Below are 23009 nucleotides of genomic sequence, written 5' to 3'. Positions count from 1 at the left end.
TAATCTTAACTGTTAGCTGATTGTGTGGCATTTTCACTCAGAGCTGTTAGCAGCTGATTGAGCATTACAGCCGGCTTCTGTTGCTCTTTGGACTTTGTCACTGTCTCCACCCCTCTGACCACCCAGTGAAGCTGAACGAGGTGCAACAGTATTATTATTTTTTTCCCTTCCCTGACGCTCTCTTCACTCTCTCTGAGAGTGAAGGTGAGGAAGGAATAGTAGGAGTTATAAGCGGGCTCTTATGGCAGGGCAGCTTTTCCGTGAGTGAGTCTGGGCAGGAAAAATGGTTTTTGGCATGGTGGATACCCCTCAGGGTCCCTCATCTTCTGACACTCCATGTAGACTGGTATGTTAAATTTTCCAACATGACTCACCTTTACCTTATTATCGCTTTACAGCTCTGATACCTGATGAGTCTCTGGTTGCTGATGACTTGAGATGTTTATTTTCTGGCGTGTATCAGTTTTAAGCAGTTGGTATTTGTTGTTTGCAAAGCATTTTGTTTGAACTTGTTGCTTAGAGGTGTTGATGCAGCAGGTTTTGCTTGGAACTGCCATCAGAAGCACAGAAAACTGTCTCTGAAGTCTGTTTATGTGCTGAGATTTATTCGCTCGCTGCTTTAATTGGCATCAGTACCTGCTGGCTAGACCTGAATATTCAAGATTAGCTCATCTTCGAAATGACTGCCTTGTTGACAGCTGTAGTTTGTGTGTGTCAAATAAACAACAACTGACAATCTTATTTATCTTCCCCAAAACAACCAAACGCATTTATGAATATTCTGAAGATCCTGAAAATGGAAACCACCATGGTGGTTAGTCTCATTCAAATTCATAATCATAAAAAATGTGTAGAGCACTGTGAGTACTTTGTATTGGTGCACTGGGGGAGTGTTTGCTCCATGTTAATACTTACATTCGGCCAACTAAAATAATATTTGCGCATATTAAATTCCACCCATAAATATGCCTAGCTAGTACTTCAGTAAATTATTAAAATTGTGATGGATGTGGAAGTTTACCGCCTGAGTGCTTTCCTGTAATGCAACCTTATTCTGTTTTTGTGACTGCAGCAAAATGAGGTGACAGACAGTGCATACCTGGGCTCCGAGAGCACTTACAGTGAGTGCGAGACCTTCACTGATGAGGACACGGGGGCCCTCGTACCTCCTGAGATGCACGAGGATGTGGAGACGGACAGCGGCATCGAGGCCACGCTACACGACCCTGAAGATGGCAGCAACAGGTTGGTATATAAATTTCATGTCAGTGTTGGCTGCTATGCCTTTATTTCCTGGAAAAAAATAAATAAATAACTTGTGTGTTTGTTCAAGGCTGAGAAAATTGGATTGTAAACTTCAGTGTCTTGAGTCACACATCATCCCTTTATTCCACTTGTCATGAGATGCAGAAATGATGTTTGTAATGGCTCCTGGCTACAGAAATCTCCCCCCAAAATGTGTGTTAAATCTCTAGCTGAGGGTTAGCCCTGGAGCTGCCCTGCACTGCCCTTTTACACAGATCATGTGGTTTATGGGTCTTTCGTGTGTGACACTGGATCACTTGGGTTCTATGTGGGTCAGCAGACAGGCAGATTAAAGAGAGGCAATAGACTGCCACCACTAACTTAATGCCTTCAGTTCCCCTGAGGTCATCCATGCGTTACTGTGTTTGTTGTCCTTAGTGGAGACACCTGTATTTCAGCAAAATATCAGTATAGATGTCAGTGGTTGATTTACCTGCTATCACATAAATTATGTGCTGGTAAATTTCAAAAATGGTTTCATCCATGCAGCAGACAAAAGGTTAGTTAGTAACTCGCTGTAATAAAGACTTTTGTTGTTTTGGCCAAAATGTTGTTCTAAGCTTCGGTATTGCCTCAAAACTTCACCGGCAGCACATCAGTAATGTTCTTTAGCTTTTTTCTTCCTTTCTTTTTTTTTTCCTAGTGAAATCATACGTGTTATAGAGTATTTGGGGCAAAACCTCATAATCAGTGAGGACATTCACTGTTAGTGTTTTTAGTATGACTGATCCGGAAAGCTTATTCAGAGATAACTTGGAATCTGCACAGTGTAAGCACAAGAAACCTTGAACACAGAAAGCCCTTCTACTATTCTTTACCCACGGTGGTCGGAGTGAGGGAGTCTTTTTACTGACCTGAAAAGAGGCTGAGATCTACTCATCTTCTCTGGTTATTTAGTAAAGCTGTTTCTAATAACAGCAGGTGAGTTGCTTTAAAAGTTATCTCTTTGCTAAAATTGGTCATTGTGTGTTTTCAAAAATAGTTTTGTTTCATTTTTTTTTAAATCCATTCATGGTGAATGTGGGTTTAATCGTTTTGCTCTGTGGACTTTCTTTTAATTGGTTTTGCTGTTAAATTTGAGGTTGTGCTCTGGAAAGCGTTCAGTTATCTCAGCACCAGCGCAGCCCACTCACAGTTGACAAAATTAGTAAAGTCTGCATTCCAGATCTCTTACAGACTAGCGGGAGGTGAGGGTTGGTGTCTGATTCTCACATTAATATTTTCGTCAGTAGTCAGTGTTTAATTGAATTAAAGACTGTAAGATCAGTTTTTTTATGTCTCAAACAGTCGGACACTTCAAATGACGGCACACATAAATAACAGGTTTGTGCCGGTGGCTGTGGCAGATGAGATTTATGTCGGCATGCAAGCGTTCTTGTTGATACAGTTTTTAGGGTAAACACGAGAGAGGAAGTGCACAGCTATGTGGCTTCATCTGCTGACTGTGTGACCTGTCTGTCCGGCTTGGTGACGGATCGGAGTGGACTGCCTGACATGGATGTGTTTGGACTTCCCATTCCATGTGTGAACCTTGAATTCCAGGAAGTGTTGAGTTGGCTCTTTTTTTTGTGTTGTTTCCCCCCCATTTTTTTTTTTTCTTTAGCAAGGCTAATCTGATTCTGCCTCTCCATTTACTCAAGTCATCACCCACACCTCTAAGTCTGACTCAAAGTTACATTTTAAAGTGTTTATATTCTCTCACCTGCTTTCTAAAAACTGGAAATGCATTAATTGCCAGAAAAAAGGGCCCTTCTGTAATACCAGTGATATCATCAATCCTATGAAAGGAGATTAGGTCCTATGTAAAATGTTATTACTGTCCAACACTGATGTCTATATAAGCTTTTTTAATACAGCTTCCTTGTCAAATACAATCTTTGGCTTACTATGAGCACTACTGATGAAATGAAACTTAAGTGGATGCTACGTCACCTGAGGTTTTGCCATGTAGCAGGGTTAGCTCGAGTCTGCATTCAAAAGAGATTTTAGGATAGGAGTATATGCACTGAAGTGGGGATTAAGAATCTAACAGGATTAGCCACCTCCTCCCTTCTCTGTCCTACCCCTGTGTCCCCCACACACATTTGGCCCTTGGACAGTCAGCAGGGCTGTCTGTTGGTCATTGCTTAGCTTCAAATCTGATTAAGCCACTCAGTCAGCCCTTACCAGTACACGGCCTTAAGTCTTTGCGGCAGCAGCATCCGTCATGTAGCGCTGGCAACTTGCAGCTCCGCAGGATTTGTTTTCTCCACACTGGAGAGTGGTGGTTTTTGTTTTTAGATTGAGGTAAACTGTGAAAATTCAGGATTCCACTCTGGTTGTCAGGGGTTTTAACTCCAGTTGCTCCGAGGCTTTCACGCCAGGGCAGCGGAGGGCGTTTAAAAATGCGTTCTCTCTCGTCACCGTCGCTCTGTGCGAGGGACCTGAATATGGGGCCAAGTAGCAAGAGCCTGAATAAAGGGTGAGTAACAATAACATTGGTTTTGTTAAAATTTAATCCGTTCAGCCCGATGCGTTTTTGTTTTGGTTTTTTTTCGCTAAAACTGAATTATTACTTCTTAAGAGTGCTTAGGAGTGTTGGCTTTGAATTAGACAATAAGCAAAACAAATCATGTCACGATGTGCTGAAAAAGCAGAGATTTCTGCTGATTTAGGCATCCTCTTCCTGTAAGAGTGTGTGTTTGTGCATGTTTAAGACATCCAACATCCTGCTGGACTACAGGAAAGCCCTTCTCTGAACCTTTCCTGGTACATGAAAGTAAATCTTGTTTTGTAACTCAAATTTACTATAAAGGCCTCAAGACCAGCCCTCCACCTGAATTATGTTTTGCTGCACACAACAGCCAGAGCAGTCATGTGGGTGAAAGTCTCAGGTTTTTCAGTAAGCTTGACCCACATTAAACACCACAAAGACTCCAGTCACATGTCTCAGGTGTTGCCCTTGAGGTTTTGCATTAACAGAGTACAAGACATGTTGTTTCAGCCAAAAGCAGACCTCGGGATTAATGTGAATTAACAGATTACCTTTGAAGACGAGCGATCGAACTTGTCCAGACTGTTGCTCTTCTCGGGGAAAGATTAATTGTGCTTGTTTTGATCTGGTTAGATCCAAGATTCTGAGCTTTAGAGATTAAGGTTTGTTAAGTTTATGGAAGTGTGGCTATTTATGTCCAGGCAGATGTTACTTATTTAATCTGTTTTAACCTGGCACTTTTCTTTTTCTTTTTTTTAAAAACTTGGACTTGACATTAACAGTGTTGTTGTTTACGCCTGTGGGCACACTCAGCAACTCTTCCACTGTGTGTTTCAGGTTTTCCCTGAACTCAGAGCTCCATAACCACTCCCTGGTGACGGTCATCGGTGGAGAGGAGGAGCACTTTGAGGACTTTGGGGAAAGTAACACTTCAGAGTTGCTGCTGGAGAGCACCACAGAAGGGCCCGAGGGAGAGGGTGACTCCCATCTCACACAGACTCCTGAGCAAGTCAATGGCTCAGCATTGCGCTCCCCCAGGTATGAGCTTGTCTTCCCTACACAACTCAACTCAACTCAGGCTTCCCAAAATTTAAGTTATATGTAGTGCAAGTTATTTCAAATTTTAACCCAAAGTCTGTAGAACTGAGAAGCCATTAATAAGTGTAACCTGCACAAAGGTTATTTCTAAATGACATGAATCTATGAGAATTTAGGCTGTGAAATCATGGCTTTATTTTTATCAGCCCTTCCTGATAAGAGGTGTGAGACTGTCACATTCTCAGATGTGCTGCCCAGGCCCTGATGCATATCTTTACATTCTTCAGAGAAAATGTTTCTCTTTTAACAAAAACCCTGAGGTCAAGCATTGATAAGACATATCTGGAGACATCCTTGCCACCACTGTCTGCCTTCTTTTCTTGCCAAGGGAAAGATAAGATGGCCTGAAAACAAAGTTCATTCTGGTTTAACTCTGATTGTTGCAATGAAACTGAAAATTTGGATGTATTTCTTTTTTGGATGCTTCTTGGTATCCTTGGACTAAATGTGTTTTCAGTCAGTATGTCTTAAAGGTGGCATCTGTTAGTGCCGGTCAGACAAAGATGGATGTTTTTGTTGCACTGAGTTTAGACATCTTTAAGAGGCTCCAGCTGTGTAAAGTGCCCATTTAAAAACAGAAATGGCACCAGACACAAACGTATTCACGCTCTGCACCTTTATGTTGAATATTTGGCTCCTGTTTTAGCCTTTTCCCGCTCATTTATTCCCTTCCCCCCCTCCTCTTTTTCTCATCAGAGACTCTAAGCCGGATAATGTGTAATATCCGCTTGGGTGATATTTCAGTGACTTGCCAGGAAACTTTTAACAGCTAACTGCCTAGTTGTTGTAGCCTACTGACAATGCACAAATAAGCAGGGGTAACTGGATTGGCACTAATAATACCGTTTCAGTTATCACTATTAAAGACTTCAAGTACAGCCTCACTCCGTTCCTGCTGTTTTAGTAAAGCCTTTGTTAACATTAGAGGAAGGCTACATCACTATAGATGTATTATAATTCTTAGATTTTTGTTAAGTTTATGTTAAGTATATAATCTCTAAAGAAATGTTATATAATATTTTTTAAACAGAAAGTGCATGTGACTATCTTTTCCCTTACAAGTTGAGCAAAAATCTATTTAGTGGATAGACTCAAATCTCATACACACAGAAAATAACCACATCCCACAAGCTTCACCCACTCGGTGTGAATGCGTCACCGTGTTTTGAGCAAATCATGCTCATTGTTGGCGCATGTATCACTGCTGCCTACACACACACACACACGCCCCCACATTTATCTACATATTACTGTACTGAGTACATGTGCACGCTCTGTCGGGTTAGTCCTGTTCTGCACAAACGCACATCGCTGTGGGCATCGTTTAACACGCTGTCAGGAGAAAATTGCTCAGTATGATGCTGCATATGGCCATCGAGTGACTCTCAGTCTGTCGTGTAACGCAGCCTCTCTGCCTACAGGAACCGAAACAGGTGCCAGTTTATTAGGTAATTCAGGTCTGACTCTCCCTGAATAAACAGTCAGCTGGTAGACGTGATGTGAAAAGAGCAGCAGAGACCAGCAAGGAAATAAAATTCAGGCAGGCGACAAATTAATGGAAAAACTGTGCATTATTAGGGTGTTGGATGTGATCTGTGAATCTCTGCTGGAGGGATTGAACACTATCTTCTGATTGTGTTTTGCTTGATAACCTCATGTTGGTTTTCTGAGCTTACTGCAAAGTTACTGAGCTTCAATAGGGGAAAAAAAACAAAAAAAGGGGGGGGGGGGGGATCTAATCACCCAAGAAACCAAGAAAGATGAGCACAGTCTTTATCTAAGAGATGTTTTGTTTCCTTACACTATCCAGAGCACGAGTCACAGCCACACTGCAGTCTGTCTCACGTCTCCTCTCAACACTGCAGCCTTCACTCGTCACTCTTTTCAAACTCTTCTGTGGATTTCTCTGATACCCCAGTGGTGTCCCTTCCCACCTGTGTTCACCCCCTTACTTGTCCAGCACTCACCACATCCTCCCCTTCCTTTTCTTCCTCCTTGTTTCCTCTTTCCAGTGCACCCACTTCTCCCCCTGGCTGCTTTCAGAGCTTCCTCAGGGAGGAGGCGCTGGACTTTTTCTGTAGCCAGTGTCACAAACAAATAAGTCGTCTCGAGGACCTCTCCACTCGCCTCAGTTTCCTAGAGATGACTAGGTAACACGTCATTCACATCCTCCTCTGGGTATAAGCTGTGTGACTGTGTGTGCAGTGCCGATTAGATGCAGTGTCATGCATGTTGTCATGATGATTGCATGACATTGGCATGATAGATAGCAGCGTTAGCATGTAGTATATATTAATGGAATAACATTGCTGCTTTCTTCTTTTTTTTTCCATCGTTGCCATCTTGACAAATGATTTGTGACTCTTAAAGAATGCTCATTTGAAAATAAGCATCATAGTTTGATTTTCACGTTTCATTCATTTGATTGAGACATTAGCAGTATGAAATAATCACTGAGTATCACAGGTGAGTGGTGTCTGTTTCAGAGTTTCTTTTCGTTCCTCACATCATTGACTTCATGCTTCATTTGACTTTGTACTGAATCCTTCTGCTAGTCAAGTGAAAGATCCTGCTTTTATTCCGACTTACTTGTATCCATATTACAGAAACACAGTAATTCCCAAACTTATTTACAAACTGTAAATTCACAAGTATGCAATTCATTTTTGCCAAGTGCTGAAATTGATATTTTATTTTAAAGGTTTCTGTAATACTCACATGGGTGTGTGTTAATCTGTTTGATCCTACATCAGCACCTGTTGGATACTATTGATACATGCTGGTTTGTTGGTGTTCAGAGTGCTGTGGTGTGTGAATGCCTTGTAGCTTTAGTAATTATTCATCAACATGTTTTGTTTTGCTAGTAGATCTGCTAGTAGACAGAGGGATGAGGGGTTGGATGGGGATACCAAGCTGCGGTGTCTCTTTCCTTTTCATCGTTTTCTCTTCCTGACCATTTTTCCTGTTGTTCTGTCTCCCCATCCAGTGCTGGCAAGCGGCTATCCAGCAAGAAAGTGGCGAGGTAAGCCAAACTTTAGCTCTGTATTCTGTAGATATCAGCTCGTTTTTCTAGTATTATTGTAATTGATGGTTGTTTTTGGAAGCAGTTGTTTATCAAATATGAGTGGATAAGATGGAGTGACGTTTTTGCTCTTTACATGCAGACACCTCCTCCAGAACAGCTCGATGACTCTGGACACCATGAGTGACTTGACGCGGGACATCCTGGAGCTGGCTGACAACGACATCACAGACAAGGTGACAAAGTTGTGGTTACGCCGAGTGAGCTGCGATGGTTTTCACCTATTACAGTTGTTGTGAAAGAAAGGAGGAAAATTTTTTTATTGGCAGCCAGATCAATAGGTATAATTGCTAATAAGTCAAAACAAGAGTTTTTAAATTTTTAATAACCGTGAAATGTGTATACTGTCCAGGTGCTCCTCCTTGAGCGCCGAGTGGCAGAGCTGGAGAAGGAGTCCGAGGCTTCAGGGGAGCAGCACGCACGCTTGCGGCAGGAGAACCTTCAGCTGGTGCACCGGGCCAATGCCTTTGAGGAGCAGCTGAAGGAGCAGGAGCTCCAAGCTGACGAGCAACTGCAGCAGGAAACCCGGCGTCACAAGGAGGCCCTCAGCAAGCTGGAGAGAGAGAGGGGGTTGGAGATCGAAAACATGCAGGCGAGGTGAGGAGACTGCGAGGGGGAAAAATGGGTGTTTTTATACCTTTGTGGCTCCACAAAATATCAAAATATAGATTTTTACTGTATTTAATTTACTGCTTGTAATTATAATTATAAATGCACTTTGATCCCTTGTGCCTGCAACAGATGGGTTTTTGCGTCGTTTATATTTAATAGTGTTTTATAACAGCCTTGCTCATTGTGAGAAGAGGTTGTGTTTTTTTTTTTTTTATTGGAGGACTCATGGCTCTGCACTGCCACCATATGGCAATAATCTTCCACTGACGCTGCTTTTTTTTTTTTTTTTTTTTTTTTTTCCCCCCCCTTGTGCAATCAGATTGTTAAATATTAATAAACTGAGCTGTTGTGGAGTTGTTGGTTTTGGTGTGTACTTCTGACAGATCTGTGCTTGTTCCTCAGGCTGCAGCAGCTGGACGAGGAGAACAGTGAGCTGAGGTCCTGCGTTCCTTGTCTTCGAGCAAACATTGAGAGACTAGAGGAGGTGATGACATCATTGTCACGTTGCTTTGTCTTTTCTCTTTTGTGCTCCTATCATAATCATATCTCCCATGCATTCACCTGTAGGGACTGTAGCTCCGAAATGACAACACAGGCACAGCTTCTTCAAGACGGGCGCTTTGCTTGTATTTATTGAACGCCATGAAATCTACAAACATAAAACACAAAGGCTTTAGGCATTTCAGTCACTTAAAAGTAACACATGTGCTTTAACAAAAATTACCTCGTGGCCGCCTGCCACTTGTGAGGTCCTAAACGAATAACCTTATAGTCTTGTGCATTCTAAATTAAATAATTAGAACACCATAGATTACAAATTACAATAAAATTATAACAAATACCTTGTACAGCTAGTACACAAACCAGACTTCTGCAGATGGCTCACTAAAATCCTTTGTGTGATTATCAAACACAGGCCTCACAGCGATCACACCCAAACCTCGTGATAATAGCGGTGCAACACAAAATTGTTCTTTGTGCCAAGATAAACGCATCTCATACACCAGATAAAACACACCTTCACAATATGTTCCACAGAAATTTACAAGCAAAAACATTTTAACTGCTGGAACCAACTATTAACCTCTTTTATACATAAGCCATTTCTGTGACACTTACAGGGACTTATTTATAATTGTTTTTGTCTCTTCTTGCTAACACTTCCCCACATCTTTATTTATTTATTTATTTTTTTCCTTCTCCAGGAGAAGCGGAAGCTGCAAGATGAGTCTGAAGCCATGGCTGACAGGCTGATAGAGGAGACAGAGTCTCGCAGGAAGATGGCCGACAAGCTGAGCCATGAGCGCCACCAGAACCAGAAGGAGAAGGAGTCCACGCAGGAGGTCAGACATGTTTTGTTTTGTTTTTCTTTTCTCTGTTTGAAATACGTAGCACAAATATACAAAACAGAATACAGCTAGATCACATCCATATTAAAATTTTACATTATGTAGTATTTTGTCATTAACATCATTTTTCCTCACATTCCTTGATCTGTTTGTGCCACAGCTGATTGAAGATCTGCGAAAACAGCTTGAGCACCTACAGCTGTACAAATTGGAGGCTGAGGCAAAGAGAGGACGTTCACCTGGAGCAGGGCTGCAGGAGTACCAGACCCGCACCCGTGAAGCCGAGCTGGAGCAGGAGATAAAACGACTCAAACAGGTAGCAAAAGAATCCTGATTCTGCCGTTTTTGTTGTCTTTGCGGTTTTGAGATGGAGAGGGGAATAATTTAGCAGCTGCATGGATTCACAGTGTGATACGTCTGACTTAATCTCTGCAGGACAACCGTACTCTTAAGGAGCAGAATGACGAATTAAACGGCCAGATTATCAACCTGAGCATCCAAGGAGCAAAGAATTTGATGTCTGCATCCTTCTCTGACTCCCTGGCTGCAGAGATCAACTCTGTGTCTCGCACAGAGGTAGGTTGAGAAAATGGGGAAAGAAGTCATGAACCGCATTCGCTGTCGGCTTTTTCCTCACTTCTGCTTCTCTCTGTTTCCAGCTGATGGAGGCCATTCACAAGCAGGAGGAGATCAACTACAGGCTCCAGGACTATATCGACAAAATCATCGTGGCCATCATGGAGTCCAACCCCTCCATCCTCGAGGTCAAATAAACAGCCAGAGGGACTCTACGGACTGCAATTAAGAAAATTGGAGATATTTCTAATAGAGGATATAAAAATATTCTGGAAGGAGAAAATAAACAATAACGCCCAACTCCCCCATCAGAGAAGATTTGACAAACAGTTCATGGCTGTCGTTGACAAATAAGCTAGTTTTTTTGTTTGGTTAAGTACCCATCGAGTCTGTGCTTTTTGTGAGCGTCTGTGTCGGCCTTCCTGATAACACTTGGGTTCTGATGACGTCCATGTTCGTGGCTAGAGGGACCCAAGATTCCCCGTTTGAGTGAATGAATGTGTAAATGTGTGTGAGAGGGAAATATCCTACAAAGTAGAAACCCCTTTTCCAAACGATGCTAGAGCTAAAACCTGATCAGTTATACCTAAAGGCCTTAAGTAAAAGGTGATCAAAGTCTTCATTAGTTATGCCACACATGCCTCAGTTCAGTCAGCGAAGGCTTGCTGGGATGGTGGCAGTATGATGGCTCAGATCATCTGAGCCGCGCTGAATCGTGTTTTTAAACAAAAGCCGTATGAAGCGCCGCTCAGGAGCAGAGTAGAATCTGTCCTTAACATTTTAAAAGTTTGCAGTGCTTCGTAGCCCCGCGCGCTTCTCTCCTTTAACAGAGTTCAGCCGTCTTTTCCAGGGAACTTCTGCTGGGTCGCAGACAAGGAATGCCTCAAGGGGGGTTTGTGTGTGTGTGTGTGTGTGTGTATTTGATGTGTTCAACATTCCCCTTTTTTGCTCTGGTTTTGGAAGAAGCTTGGCAACACTAGGAGTGGAAAACATTCTTGAAACCTTTAAGTGAAGGATCTGTGTGCTTTATAAGTTGCTTAATCATTTATTTTTACAATGAAACAGGGTCCTGCAGGTCTTCAGGTGGGCTGGAAAGACTACGTTTCCCATCACTCACTGGCACAAACATTTAGATATCTCCCATTATTTGCACAAAGTATAGGCTGGGTATACTGACTTTAACTCTCCAGACACTTGAACTGAACTTGAAGGGAAGCTGGCGAGTGATGGTGGAAACTGTAGTTTGGCTTCAGTGAAGTCCAGCCCACCTGACCTCTGCGTTCTCTTGCTGAGTGAAAGTGACAGGGAAACTTATCAGTTTTTGTTTTTCCTTCACGAGCGATTTGTTGTCAGTGGAAATGTCATTGTGACTGAAACACTTACAAATGACAACTGAGAAGAATCCAGACTTTGTCTTTTGCACTACATTTTGATTTAAATATTGTTTAAAAATGTTTTTATTGTAAAGGGATGAAATCATAAATGAAGATTGTCAAGTGTGGGATTTGTTCCTGAAGGAATCTCACTCATGCTGTATTGGGGGAGGGTGTTACATCGCTCTAATATAATTACATTAAATTGAGTTTATTTAGGAAAAAAAATCCTGCAGCCATGACTTCAGATTAGTTTGTCATTGAGAGCTCAGATGAGCTTTCTGCTGAATGTCAGCCAGACCTAATCTGCATATAACATTGAGGAGAAGTGGCAGACCTTGGTAGCAATAATGCTGGCCCATGAAGTGGACATTGATGGGTGGGTTGAAGGGACAGGATAAAGAAAAGCTGCTCTCCATTTCCTCTGCTTAAAATGTTTCTCCTTATTGCTGTAAATGAGAAGGATGGCAAGAAGGAACAAGGACTGATTCTGTGCTCATCGGTACTCTGCAGCCATCTTCAAACACATGGACATTTTTTTTTCCCTCTGACCTGGAAAGTGGATGTTTAAGTTGGATTTACATGCCAGGCATCTTGTTGGACTCGTATCATGAAGACTGGGGGGAGGGGGTTATTTTTGTCCAAACAGCATGGCGTTCTGCACACACACATGCTAAAACGAATTCCTGTTTTTCACACGTTCACCTCTGAAGTCTATCTCACCGCTCCTCTTCTTCACCTGCCACTCCATGAAAAATGGCCTTGGATGTAAATGACTTGTACATGTAAAGTTTTTTCTACACTCATTCTAGATTCTAGGTATTTTTATAGTCAGGAGAAGAAAAATAAGAGCGTTTCTTTTTCTTGTCTTATGCTGAGAGACAGCTGCCTGTACTCTTCTCTAGCATGTAGCGTGTACAGTATCGTTTGGGTTTCTCTTTTCTCTCATTTTAAATCACATGCAGATATTTATTCGACTTACACTCTGATCTGTGATCTGTTCTGCTGAAAATATATTTGTACATTTTTGAATTCATGAGGGGAGGTGATTAATTCACAGTGAATGAATCTGTGGGAAAATTTACAGAATTCAGAGAGTTTAAAGCAAAGTTATATAATGTTTGGGGCAGTCAGCAAACACACAAAACAAAGCTTGAATGTGACCTGCTCAGTGCGGTGATCTGTTGAGGTCTGGGCTCTCTTCCATTGTGCTGATGCTGCTCTGACCTCTTAGGGGTTGTGATTTAGATACGGCTGAGTCTGCAGTTTTCTGCTGTCGTCTTCCCAGATGGAGTCAGGTACTGCATGGAAACACAGATTTCTTAATGTATATTTCACTTGTTTGACTTGTTCTCACTGAAGAATCGTACGCTGAAACATCGGTCGGCAGAGCTGTAGGTTGAGACCTCGACGTGACACACACAACCTCGTATCAAGGCTCTCTGTTCAGCTTTCTGGCCTTTTTTTTGGTTTGGTTTTTTTTGTTGTTTTTTTTCTGTGGTTCTGTTTTATTTTGTGGGGGGGCGGGGGGCGACAGATTCTTTATAATACTGAACCATTATTATGCTATAATGTAGAAACAGGACAACACCTGCGCACAGCAGGATACACAACACTCGATTGGTGTTTTATTGTCTTTCTGACAGACGGTTTGATGACTGGCAACAGTTTGATTAGTCGGTGAAGCCACAGAGCTGACAAAATCCTTTCTTTCAGCAGAGCTGAAGGTGATTGCACTTTAACCAGATCTCTCTTCATTTTTCTCCTGCTTTTTAAAAATGACCAAAGACATATTTAAACATAGACGGATCAAGTTATCCATCAGGATTCACTTTTATTAACACTTCTCCTGTTCTAGTAAATGATAAAACAAGCTCTCGGCTTACTCTGAAAGGAAAGAAGAAGAAACTGGCCTGCTAGTCTAAACACTGTGCCTCTGTCTCAAACTTTGCCTCTAAACTAACCTGATCATGAGCCCTGGGGAAAGCACTGACCACGTGACTGTCAGTTTGTTAAATTATAATGATGAAATCTAAACTGTAAATATGAATTGTCTTTTTTCTCTTTTTTTTGTGGATTTATTTTTTTCTTTTCCTTTTTTCTTTCATCTCACGCTCACTTCCAGTGTCCAAAGAAAGTTTGCTCAAGGCACAAACGTCACTACTGGAGTAGTGCATGGCTTACCATTATGTGACATGGGAAGATTAAAAGAGAATATTGTAGAGAAAAAAAATAAACTGTAAAACTATTTTCGAAGATATATGTATAAATTATAACAGTATTGGTTACAGCTGTATTTTTTTTTTTTTTTTTTTTTTTTGTTTCTGAGATCCCCAAAATGATCTAATCCTAATTGTTCTTGGGGAGCTATAATTCAGTCATTGTAAACAGAGAAAATTTAAAGGTAAAGGTGAAAGTAAGATTAGAAAATAAAGGAATAAAATGATCTGTGTGGTATTGGCTCATTTTGTTCGCAGACTTAATGCCTTGTCTGATCAACACACCACAGACGCCTCCAACCGGCCATTCACCCCCAGCTGCTGTAGTCGGGCTCCTCCTCACCTTTCAGCACCATCTGCTGGTTATGCTCAAAACAACACAAATCTCATGCTCAGTGTTTACAAACTGCCCAAACTCAGTGTGTCTGTTTATTGTATTATACACTGCTCAAAATATTAGAGGATTACTTGATCACCACAGTATAGCATAAATCAGTTAAACTCCATGTAGGTGGTATGAGGTGCCAATGTCCTGTGCTCACACCCCAACACCATTTCTATCGGCATTTGCCAGAAAACACCAAAACTGGAGCGGTTGTCTCCTTGTTCGCCCAAGTAGCGACCAAGACACTAACAAAGAGACCTGTAAAAACATAAAATGGTCCTGTTTCATTAAGAAAGTCTGTATTTAACATGACCACCTTTACTCTTCAGCACAGCCTGACCTCTCTTAGCTTAATTTGTCGTTTCTTTAAGTAGTCTTCAGAAATGGTTCTCCAGGCTTCTTGAGACCATTTCTGAAGATTTGATGAACCGTAATGATCAACTGAAAGTCCAGATGCTTGGTTTAACTACAGATACAATTTAAAACTCGTTGTTTGCTGACCAAAAATCTTTTGCAGTTTTCAATAATACTTGTGTACTATTACATATGTAACATAAAGACTTTTACCTAAATAAAGTACGTGAAGATTCGTCAGTTTGCTACACAATATTTATCTCTGATCAGATACTCTAGTTACCAGCTGCTGAAACGTCAGTAATGTTGAAATTTACTTTTATATCTTCGCTTTTTGATGTTGACATTAAGGCACGAAGTCATTGTTTTATTTCTTGTTATATTTACAATAAATTATGCGTATCCAAGTGTGTTGTTAATCGATATGAGGGAGGTTATCCACCGATTAGACAATCTGCAATGTTACCAAAATAGATTAAATAAAGCGTAGGTTTCTTGAACGCCACATCGGACCGATTATACCGGAACCAATTCTATCCTGCTCACCACGAGCGTATTTTGGTGCTGCACTCTCGGAGTCACAAACAGCTACGGCGGCATGATTCTCTCGCTGAATCCACAGCTGTTCGTGGGGACGGATAATTTCCCCTGAAAATAAAGTCCTCATTTTACTGTGGGTGGAAATCATGCTCATGAAAGCTCGTGTCGTTATAAAAATGTGCGGCTGCACATCAGCTTGACAGGCTAACAGCTGAAGCTAACCCATTCAACATATGGGACTCGAGTAGACTTCATTCTTTGTAGCACAAGTTTTTATTTCTTTACTTTTCTTCGTAAGTTGGAGGCTAGACCTTGGTAGAAACACTGCTGCTTGTCATTATAATACCGTTATGAAAAAAAATGGAGTCGCTAACTACAAATACTGACGTGCGACTAACGGTGACCCGGTGTTTCCGCACACTCAAGTCATCCACGGACAGCTCAGACATCATCACGGCTCTTCGGACACTCCACTCCTACTTGGATGAAGGACCGGACAGCACAGCCACCTCAGCTGAGCGTGCAGAGTTCAGGAGAGCTCACTACTCTTCCAGTCTGCAGCTGCTGGTCAGCAACATTCAGGCTGACTGGTTACACCAGCTGACAGCAGCCCAGCGCGCAGAGCTGTGGGACGGCCTCTTCCTTGCAGGACCTCCAGAGCAGGCGCTCCTGGTGCTGATGGATGCAATAGGAGAGCTGAGGTGGGTGGTGCTGGGTGTGACGTGCTTTTCATCATCTGCTTTAATAACCTTAATGCCTGTCTCGCCCCTGCAGACCCACCTCAAATCTGGACCACGTGGTCAGCATCACTGAGAAGTTCCTTCAGCGTCGTCGTCTGGCTGAGCTGCTCTGGTCCTACTGTCTGGAGGCAGCGCCCTCTGACTCGCCGCAGCTCAGAGAGATGCTGCTGGGGCGTATTAGCGCGTTGCCAGACATTACCGCCAACAAGCTACAGCTAAACAACAGAGCTCTTTTCCGTCCTCAGCAGTACTACCCACTGCTGGCCACAGAAATGCTCACCGCCCTGGAGCGCACCTGCCAGGCACTCAGAGGTGAGGGGCATCTGTAAAGCAATGATGACACATTATCAGGAATACTACAATGTGTGCCAGGAGACATCGTAATCTCTCATTCTGTGTGTTTGTAATTTGTAGCTGGAACGGACTGTTCTTTGACTTTTGTGGCTCAAACACTTGGAAAAGTGTGTATCCAGGGGCACAGCGGTGAGTTTAAGGATGTATTTGGTTATAGTTCTTTGTCTCTGTACTGCAGGAGTCCTTAAGCTTTTTCGGGTTGAATGCCAGCCTTCAGAACCTGAAAAAAATTCATACTCACGCTAAATTAAATAAAGATCAGCGTATTAGAAAACTTGTTTTTCCTTAAAATAAAAATGTCAGTTTATTTTTCACCTGGTTTTCCAGTGGCCCTGCTCCCCACACTTTGCAAACCTCTGCAGTGTGTCCTCCCATTGTGCCACAACCTCCTGCGTGTCTTTTTCTGTCAGAACATCCTATTATTACTTATACTCACCAGCTACTTTATTAAATGCACCTTGCTACTACTAGCTCTGCTCTCTTTTGCCATCAGAACTTGTATAAATTCTGACCATTCTCTGGTCTCATTTTTTTTCTTCACTTTTGTCCTGCTGCAGGTTCGGTCCTGGCTGTGATGGCTCCTCGTCTGTCCGCGTGCACGCGCTCAGACATGGTGTGGCAGAGGGTTTGCTGGAAGCTTCTGGAAAACGTTCCCCAGCGATGGATGGAGAGCGTGCTCACTGGGCTGGTGCAGGCTGTTAGTGGGTGAGACTGTTGCAGATTCAGAGAATCTGGGAAAGTCGTTTTCATTTTATCCAGCTGTCAGATTTCTGTCTGTGTTTAATGACGCACGTTTGTTGTTTGTTTGTTTCTTCAGGCCGGACGCACTGGGCAGGATCATCGGAAACCTAGTGCTGACAAATAAAAAGGCTCAGTTTGTCATCACTCATAAACTTCTGTTACTGCAATATAAGTATGAGGTACTACAGTAACTTCCTCCCTGACAGTTATATGTGTTATGAATATCGTGCTTTAATCTGTGGCTCTTTTCCTAGACTCGTGTTCTGAGAATTATTCTGGGTTACCTCGCAGCAGACAGGGATCGCAGACCTCTTCTTATCCAGGTGGGTGGATGGGAAGTTAAGCAACCTAATACTATAAACATATTAGAATATAAATAACCACTTCACACCCTCACTCAGCTGTGCTAATGTGTTAGTTAATGATTTTGGTATATGTGTGTTTTCAGGTTTTACGGTCTGTGTCCCAGGCCTGGGCTAACTCCAGCGCAGTGAAACACACGCCTCTGGAGCAGCAGTTATACGTCAGCAAAGCCCTCCTGCTGAGTGTGAGCCTGCTGAAAGACTCTGAGATACAGGAGCTACGCTCAGGTATAACAAAGCCTTCTGCTTTGTGCCTCTAAGGACAATGAAATGAAACCCTGACTGTTGGTCTGTTTTTGTTTGTTTGTTTTTTAATTAAGAAAGACCTCACGGAACATAAGATCACTTCAAACTCCATTATTAACTATTCTGGAGCTTCTGCATGACCCTTACTAGATGATTTATTGGTTATATATTTTTACATCTTCATATTTGTGCACATTAAATAAAAATCAGTCAGAGTTTTCAGCAGTAAAATTACTACTGATACTAATCAGATACTACAAAACAGCTACTGAAGTAATAAAATACTTGATTAAACTGAAGTCAGTTACACTGACCGTCATTGCTTGGTTGCATTCGTCTCTCTCAGAGTTACTTCAGTGTATGCTTGGCGGCATGCAGACCCACCTTGACAGCAACGTGGTGCGGATCAGGCATATGGGGATGGTGATTGGAGAGTACCTGAGCTCCCGCATGGATATCAATGGAACCAAGCTTAAATTTGAGGTACGGTTAATTTATAGCAGAAGCAAATATAACAAGCCATCACGAGGCAGCCTGTCATTGTTTGTACTGGACTGTGAGGCTTGTGTATGAGGTGATGCTGTGTCGTGTTCTAGTACGATCAGGACGAAGAGACTCGTGAGCTGCTGTCTCTATTGGCTCCTGGCGCCTGTGACGAACCAGAGGCTGAGCCCGTAAATAGGTAGGTGGTACTCTGTCTGTCACTTCTGCTTAAAGATGTAAAAAGATGAAACTGCCAATCAGCTGACTTGCTAAGTGATGAGAATATAATTTTTTAAGGATCCTGAAATTTTTTACCTAAAATTTTAAAAATGATCTGATTCATCTTTAAATGTATGCAATATGTATTAAATACAAATACATAATGTGTCATCTTTCATCTGCAGAGCTGACGGTCCTCAAGAGACCGCTGAAACAGCTGAGTCAGCTCAGAATGCATCGCAAACTACATCAGGAGCTCAGGCATTAAAAACGGATCCAGACTCTGATCTCGATAGGTATGTCAAGCATTCAGTAAGAATAACATCCTTTAAAGATTTTTAAAAAAACAAAACAAACAACTTTTACATGTTTAGAGCATATATAAAAGTGCACGATTAACCTTTTATCACTCCAGTGACGATGAGCTCACTCCGTACGATATGTCTGGAGATCAGGAGATCAGTAAGGCGTCCCCGCCTCGCTACCTACGAGACTGCCTGGAAAGTATGGCTTCACCCATCTCATCCCTGTTTGCCTTATATGATCACCTGTGTTGTATTCTCACTCCAGCATGTGCTCATGTTTCAAACTTGTCTAGTTTTAATATCCTCTGAGGACCCAGTGCGCGTGGAGCTCGCTTTGAAAGCTGCTGAGAGTTTGGTGCGGAAGAACAGTTTTGCAGCCAGAGAGGTACGACGGGAATAACGGAGGCTCTAAGATTTGAATATTTCCTCTGGAAGATAGGGGTAAAATTAATTTGATGTTATAATGTAGGTGTTTTCAATCTTGTTTTCAGATCAGTGTCCAGATGTCCAAAGTCCTCCTTCATATGGACGACAAATACAACATTAATGGCTTCCTGTACCTCAGGCAGGCGACGATGGTGGCTCTCACTGTCACTGACTGTATTCCTGTATGTTTTCCTTCTCTTAACAAACTACACACAGCTCCACAAACTTTCGTTCATAACCAAACTGTACTTCTGTGTCCTTTGGTAGGTGGCTCACTATTTAACCACAGAGTTTTACTCCTTGAACTACAGTCTGCGCCAGAGGCTTGATATGTTGGAGGTAAAACGAGAGGTCATAGTGGTTATCTGTGTGATGGTCTTTGATCATTGCTACATATCATGTAATTACGGCCTCTGTTATTTGGTATCACAGGTCCTTGCCTTAGCAGCTCAGGAGCTCTCTAAACCAGTCACTGAAAAGAAAGCTGCATCCATAAGCTCTGTTACAACAGCTGAGTCGACTCCATACCCCGGTGACAACCCTGTTCACTGGCAACAGGTGGTAGAAAAGCGAATCCAAAGCAAGACAAAACGCCTCACTAAGGTACTTCCAGACTTCCAGTCTCTCTTGTGATTTGGAATTTGAGTGCAAGCTCATTCTGAAAAGTAATTTTGTGTGTTTTTGCCACAGAAAGCCGCCCAACCTGTTACTAAGGCAACACCAAACCGCTACGCCCCTGTTGCTGGGCACTTCTTTTTCCCTCTGCTTAAAAACTATGACAAGTAAGCATGATCTTTTATTCACATCCATGAACTCAGCTGTAAGAGAACATTTGTTTAATACATAATACCTTTCTGCTAGGCCTCAGGTGACCTTTGACTTGTTGGGCAGTGACCACCTGGTACTGGGCAGGCTGATCCACACTTTGGGCCTCTTTATGCATCTAGCAGTCAATGCACCGGTACAACATGAATTTCTCCTTCTCTGGCCTATTATAGATGCTGTATTTGTTTTACAATGCCTCTGTTATTTTGCTTCAGATTGCCGCACAGATGGGCTGCGCTTTGCTGGACTTTGTGTGGGCAGTGCGGTACCATGCTGACCAGTATGTGTGATTCATTATCTCTGTTTGTCTCTGTAGTGTAACACAGAAAAATATCTGTGGACCTTTGTTGTCATCTAACCTGAATTCTGTGTGTTAAAAGGATGGTGAGACGAGGAGTCCTCTTCGCTGTTTGCTCTGTGTTTCTGAGCATGCCCAGTCAGAACCTGCTGGTGGACATCAGTGATCAGCTGTTTGAGACCAGGTCTTGGCTGGCAGGTATTAAAAAAATTTAAAAAAAAAATTTGTGGTGTGACATATTAATGACAGAAAAGAAAAAGCCCGATGCCGCATCTGCACCTGATAACTGTCAGCAATCTGTCTTTACAAACACACAAAAAGATACTGCACAGTCATTCACAGCTGGACTGGACATTTCTGGGAAGCTGATGAGGAACCAGGATGTCCTGTAATACAGCGGTGTCCGTGATTTGATTGGCTAATTCTTTTTAATTTTTTTTTTTTTATCCCAATGGGAATAAAACTCAGAGCTGAGTGATACAGGTCAGAGAGGTCACAACTTCCGTTACAGATTGCAAATTGTTTGGGAAAATTGCTGAAAGCTGTCAATACTACTACTACTAATAATAATGTTACTGTCCACAGATGTTGCTGAAGGAGACCCGGATGCAGATTGCAGGAGTCTGGCGGTGCAGAGCCTGGTGCTGCTGGATAAGAGCCTGAAGAAGCAGCTACAGGATCCACAAGCGCCGACTGTGGAGACGTGACACAACGTCAGCAATGCACAATGACATTCTGGGTGTGTGAATACCCACACATGAAGAGAATGCGTCTTTAATGTAGATATGGATATTTGGTGGCCCAAGTGGCCAGCCTAGGGGAAATGGCTGATCCCAATGGTCCAGTGGATGTTAAAGGATGTTCCTTTAGCTCAGGCATGAATCCTACTTACTGCAGGTGCTGCTTTTTTTTTTTTAAATATCCTGCAGCATAGTGCCAACAGAGAGCTGAAGAAGGAAACATCTTCTCACACATGCGCTAATGGCACATACACGGGTTTGTGTATTCAATGTCCGATTTACAAACCAAATGAAATATTAGATTGAAGATGAAGTTTTCCTTAACTAAAAAAATGTTTAAAATGTATTAAAATATTTTGTTATGAGGATATCCTTTCTCTGCTTCTTTCCTGTATGGGTACTCTCTGTACTTTGGTTGTTTGTTTGCAGAGGACATCCTGTGAACATTCACATGAATATCACACTGACAAATAATGGAAATACTATTAGTACTTCCTGTTGTCATGGTCAGAGGAAAGTCCACCTCTGCATTGTCTGATAAAATGAAACTACAATGTCTTTTTTTAATTAATCTGTTTGAATTCATTTGGTTAATTAAATTAATTATTTTCATTGTTAAAAAGTTAAAATGTTTCAGACAACTGTTTTCCTTGTTCTGTCTAAAGGTTTAAAGTGCATTACACTGACAGTTTTGTACATTAAAAAGATTCTAAGTTTATTTTTATTGAGAGAAAGTGTAGGGTTTTTTTTTTTCTTTCAAATAATTACATCTGATGACGATGGGAAATGATTGGGATTTCAGTGTTTTGCCATGTATAATTATACTAGTGCTAAACAAGGAAATAAAAATTAAACATGCCTAGGTTATGACAAAAACAATAACAATAAACATAGTTTGGTCTTTAAGTTTTTGAATAGAGGTATTTGTTATTTTGTGGGTTTACCTGTACACACCACTACACAGTAAATGCAATTCAAACTATATGACTGAAGTGCAGACTTTCAGCTTTAATTCAAAGGTTTAACAAGGATATGACATTAGCTGGCTTTTATATAAGTAACCAGGCATCATCAATAAACACTAGTGACCTGGTTCTATTGGCAGCAAACTCTAATCTGTCCTTGTTATTTGTGAGTGTGACCAGTGGTTTGCACCTTGTAGTAAACCCTCCGTATTTCCATTTGTGAAGACATCTTGACTGTAGACCATGACAAATTACAGCACTATGCAAAAAATAAATAAATATATATATATATATATTTTTTTAATTCCTAATCAGTTAATGTAGTACTTTTGTTAAACCCCTTGAATTAAAGTCTTCATTGTTTGATCTAAAATCCACTATGGTCGTGTGCAGAGGCAAAACTACTATAAAATGGGACATTATCCAAAAATGCAAAGGTGTAATTGTGTTTATTGTTATAATGGTTGATGCTCGTTAAACATTAACAGAGCTTCAAATTAGCACACTTGCAGGTAGCCAAAAGGCGCTGGATGAGCTGATGGGCTGCATTAAGAAGAATATAGATAAAAACTAATAGACTATTTTGTGTGTTGAATCATGCAATGCAACTTGTAGGATCGAAGAATATTAATGTGTAGGTGGAAAATAGCATAATAGGTTACCTTTAAAACCAATGAAAGCCACCTCACTGATCAATTTAAAAAGTTTTTTAAAATATGAAATGTTTGCGAAATGACAACAGACAACAGTAAACATACAAATGTCACACAGTTCAAGGCATTTTCGGTTTTTCAAGGTTATCTCGGCTAAATATTTTCGTAGAACTGACAATATTAATTTAGAATGAGTAAAGCCCGTGACAGCTCCATCAGAAATTAATACTCTTTGTGCCTGATTAGGCTTCTCTCAGTTTAAATTAACTTCGACAACTGTCGGGTT

The 23009-nt window shown here is 41.6% G+C and overlaps 2 protein-coding genes across 3 annotated transcripts in view; both read left to right on the top strand.

Moving 5' to 3' along the window:
* rab11fip3 (RAB11 family interacting protein 3 (class II)) overlaps nucleotides 1-14314 on the top strand; it is a 28507-nt gene extending 14193 nt beyond the window's left edge. Inside the window, exons 4-14 of one of the 2 annotated variants that reach the window (XM_063481388.1) lie at nucleotides 1073-1245; nucleotides 4616-4816; nucleotides 6889-7026; nucleotides 7863-7898; nucleotides 8041-8134; nucleotides 8311-8555; nucleotides 8973-9054; nucleotides 9776-9913; nucleotides 10080-10235; nucleotides 10355-10495; nucleotides 10579-14314. In XM_063481388.1, the coding sequence (XP_063337458.1) occupies nucleotides 1073-1245; nucleotides 4616-4816; nucleotides 6889-7026; nucleotides 7863-7898; nucleotides 8041-8134; nucleotides 8311-8555; nucleotides 8973-9054; nucleotides 9776-9913; nucleotides 10080-10235; nucleotides 10355-10495; nucleotides 10579-10692 (1518 nt within the window). In that variant the 3' untranslated portion in view covers nucleotides 10693-14314. The remainder of the gene's footprint in view (nucleotides 1-1072; nucleotides 1246-4615; nucleotides 4817-6888; nucleotides 7027-7862; nucleotides 7899-8040; nucleotides 8135-8310; nucleotides 8556-8972; nucleotides 9055-9775; nucleotides 9914-10079; nucleotides 10236-10354; nucleotides 10496-10578) is intronic. The other variant, XM_063481389.1, reaches the window with a different exon arrangement.
* A 1091-nt stretch (nucleotides 14315-15405) lies between these two features.
* telo2 (TEL2, telomere maintenance 2, homolog (S. cerevisiae)) lies at nucleotides 15406-22289 on the top strand. The gene is made up of 20 exons (XM_063482063.1): nucleotides 15406-16067; nucleotides 16141-16418; nucleotides 16521-16589; nucleotides 17018-17165; nucleotides 17278-17380; nucleotides 17456-17524; nucleotides 17650-17791; nucleotides 18156-18292; nucleotides 18406-18491; nucleotides 18697-18807; nucleotides 18927-19015; nucleotides 19110-19201; nucleotides 19308-19424; nucleotides 19510-19581; nucleotides 19675-19845; nucleotides 19933-20024; nucleotides 20104-20203; nucleotides 20283-20347; nucleotides 20448-20563; nucleotides 20951-22289. The coding sequence occupies exons 1-20, from the start codon at nucleotides 15727-15729 to the stop codon at nucleotides 21070-21072; spliced, it is 2520 nt and encodes an 839-aa protein (XP_063338133.1). The 5' UTR covers nucleotides 15406-15726; the 3' UTR covers nucleotides 21073-22289.
* Nucleotides 22290-23009: the final 720 nt, after the last annotated feature.

The sequence above is a fragment of the Pelmatolapia mariae genome, linkage group LG8 (assembly GCF_036321145.2).
Source record: "Pelmatolapia mariae isolate MD_Pm_ZW linkage group LG8, Pm_UMD_F_2, whole genome shotgun sequence".
Lineage (NCBI taxonomy): Eukaryota > Metazoa > Chordata > Actinopteri > Cichliformes > Cichlidae > Pelmatolapia > Pelmatolapia mariae.
The sequence above is the reverse complement of the archived record's forward strand: the minus strand, read 5'-3'. Positions and strand labels throughout refer to the sequence as shown.

Bases quoted from the DNA above. Each gene is read 5' to 3' on its own strand.
- telo2 (XM_063482063.1), top strand. From the start codon at position 15,727: ATGGAGTCGCTAACTACAAATACTGACGTGCGACTAACGGTGACCCGG. The intron at 17,381-17,455 runs GTACTACAGTAA...CTCTTTTCCTAG, and splicing joins TACTGCAATATAAGTATGAG to ACTCGTGTTCTGAGAATTAT. The intron at 19,425-19,509 runs GTATGTTTTCCT...GTCCTTTGGTAG, and splicing joins CTGTCACTGACTGTATTCCT to GTGGCTCACTATTTAACCAC.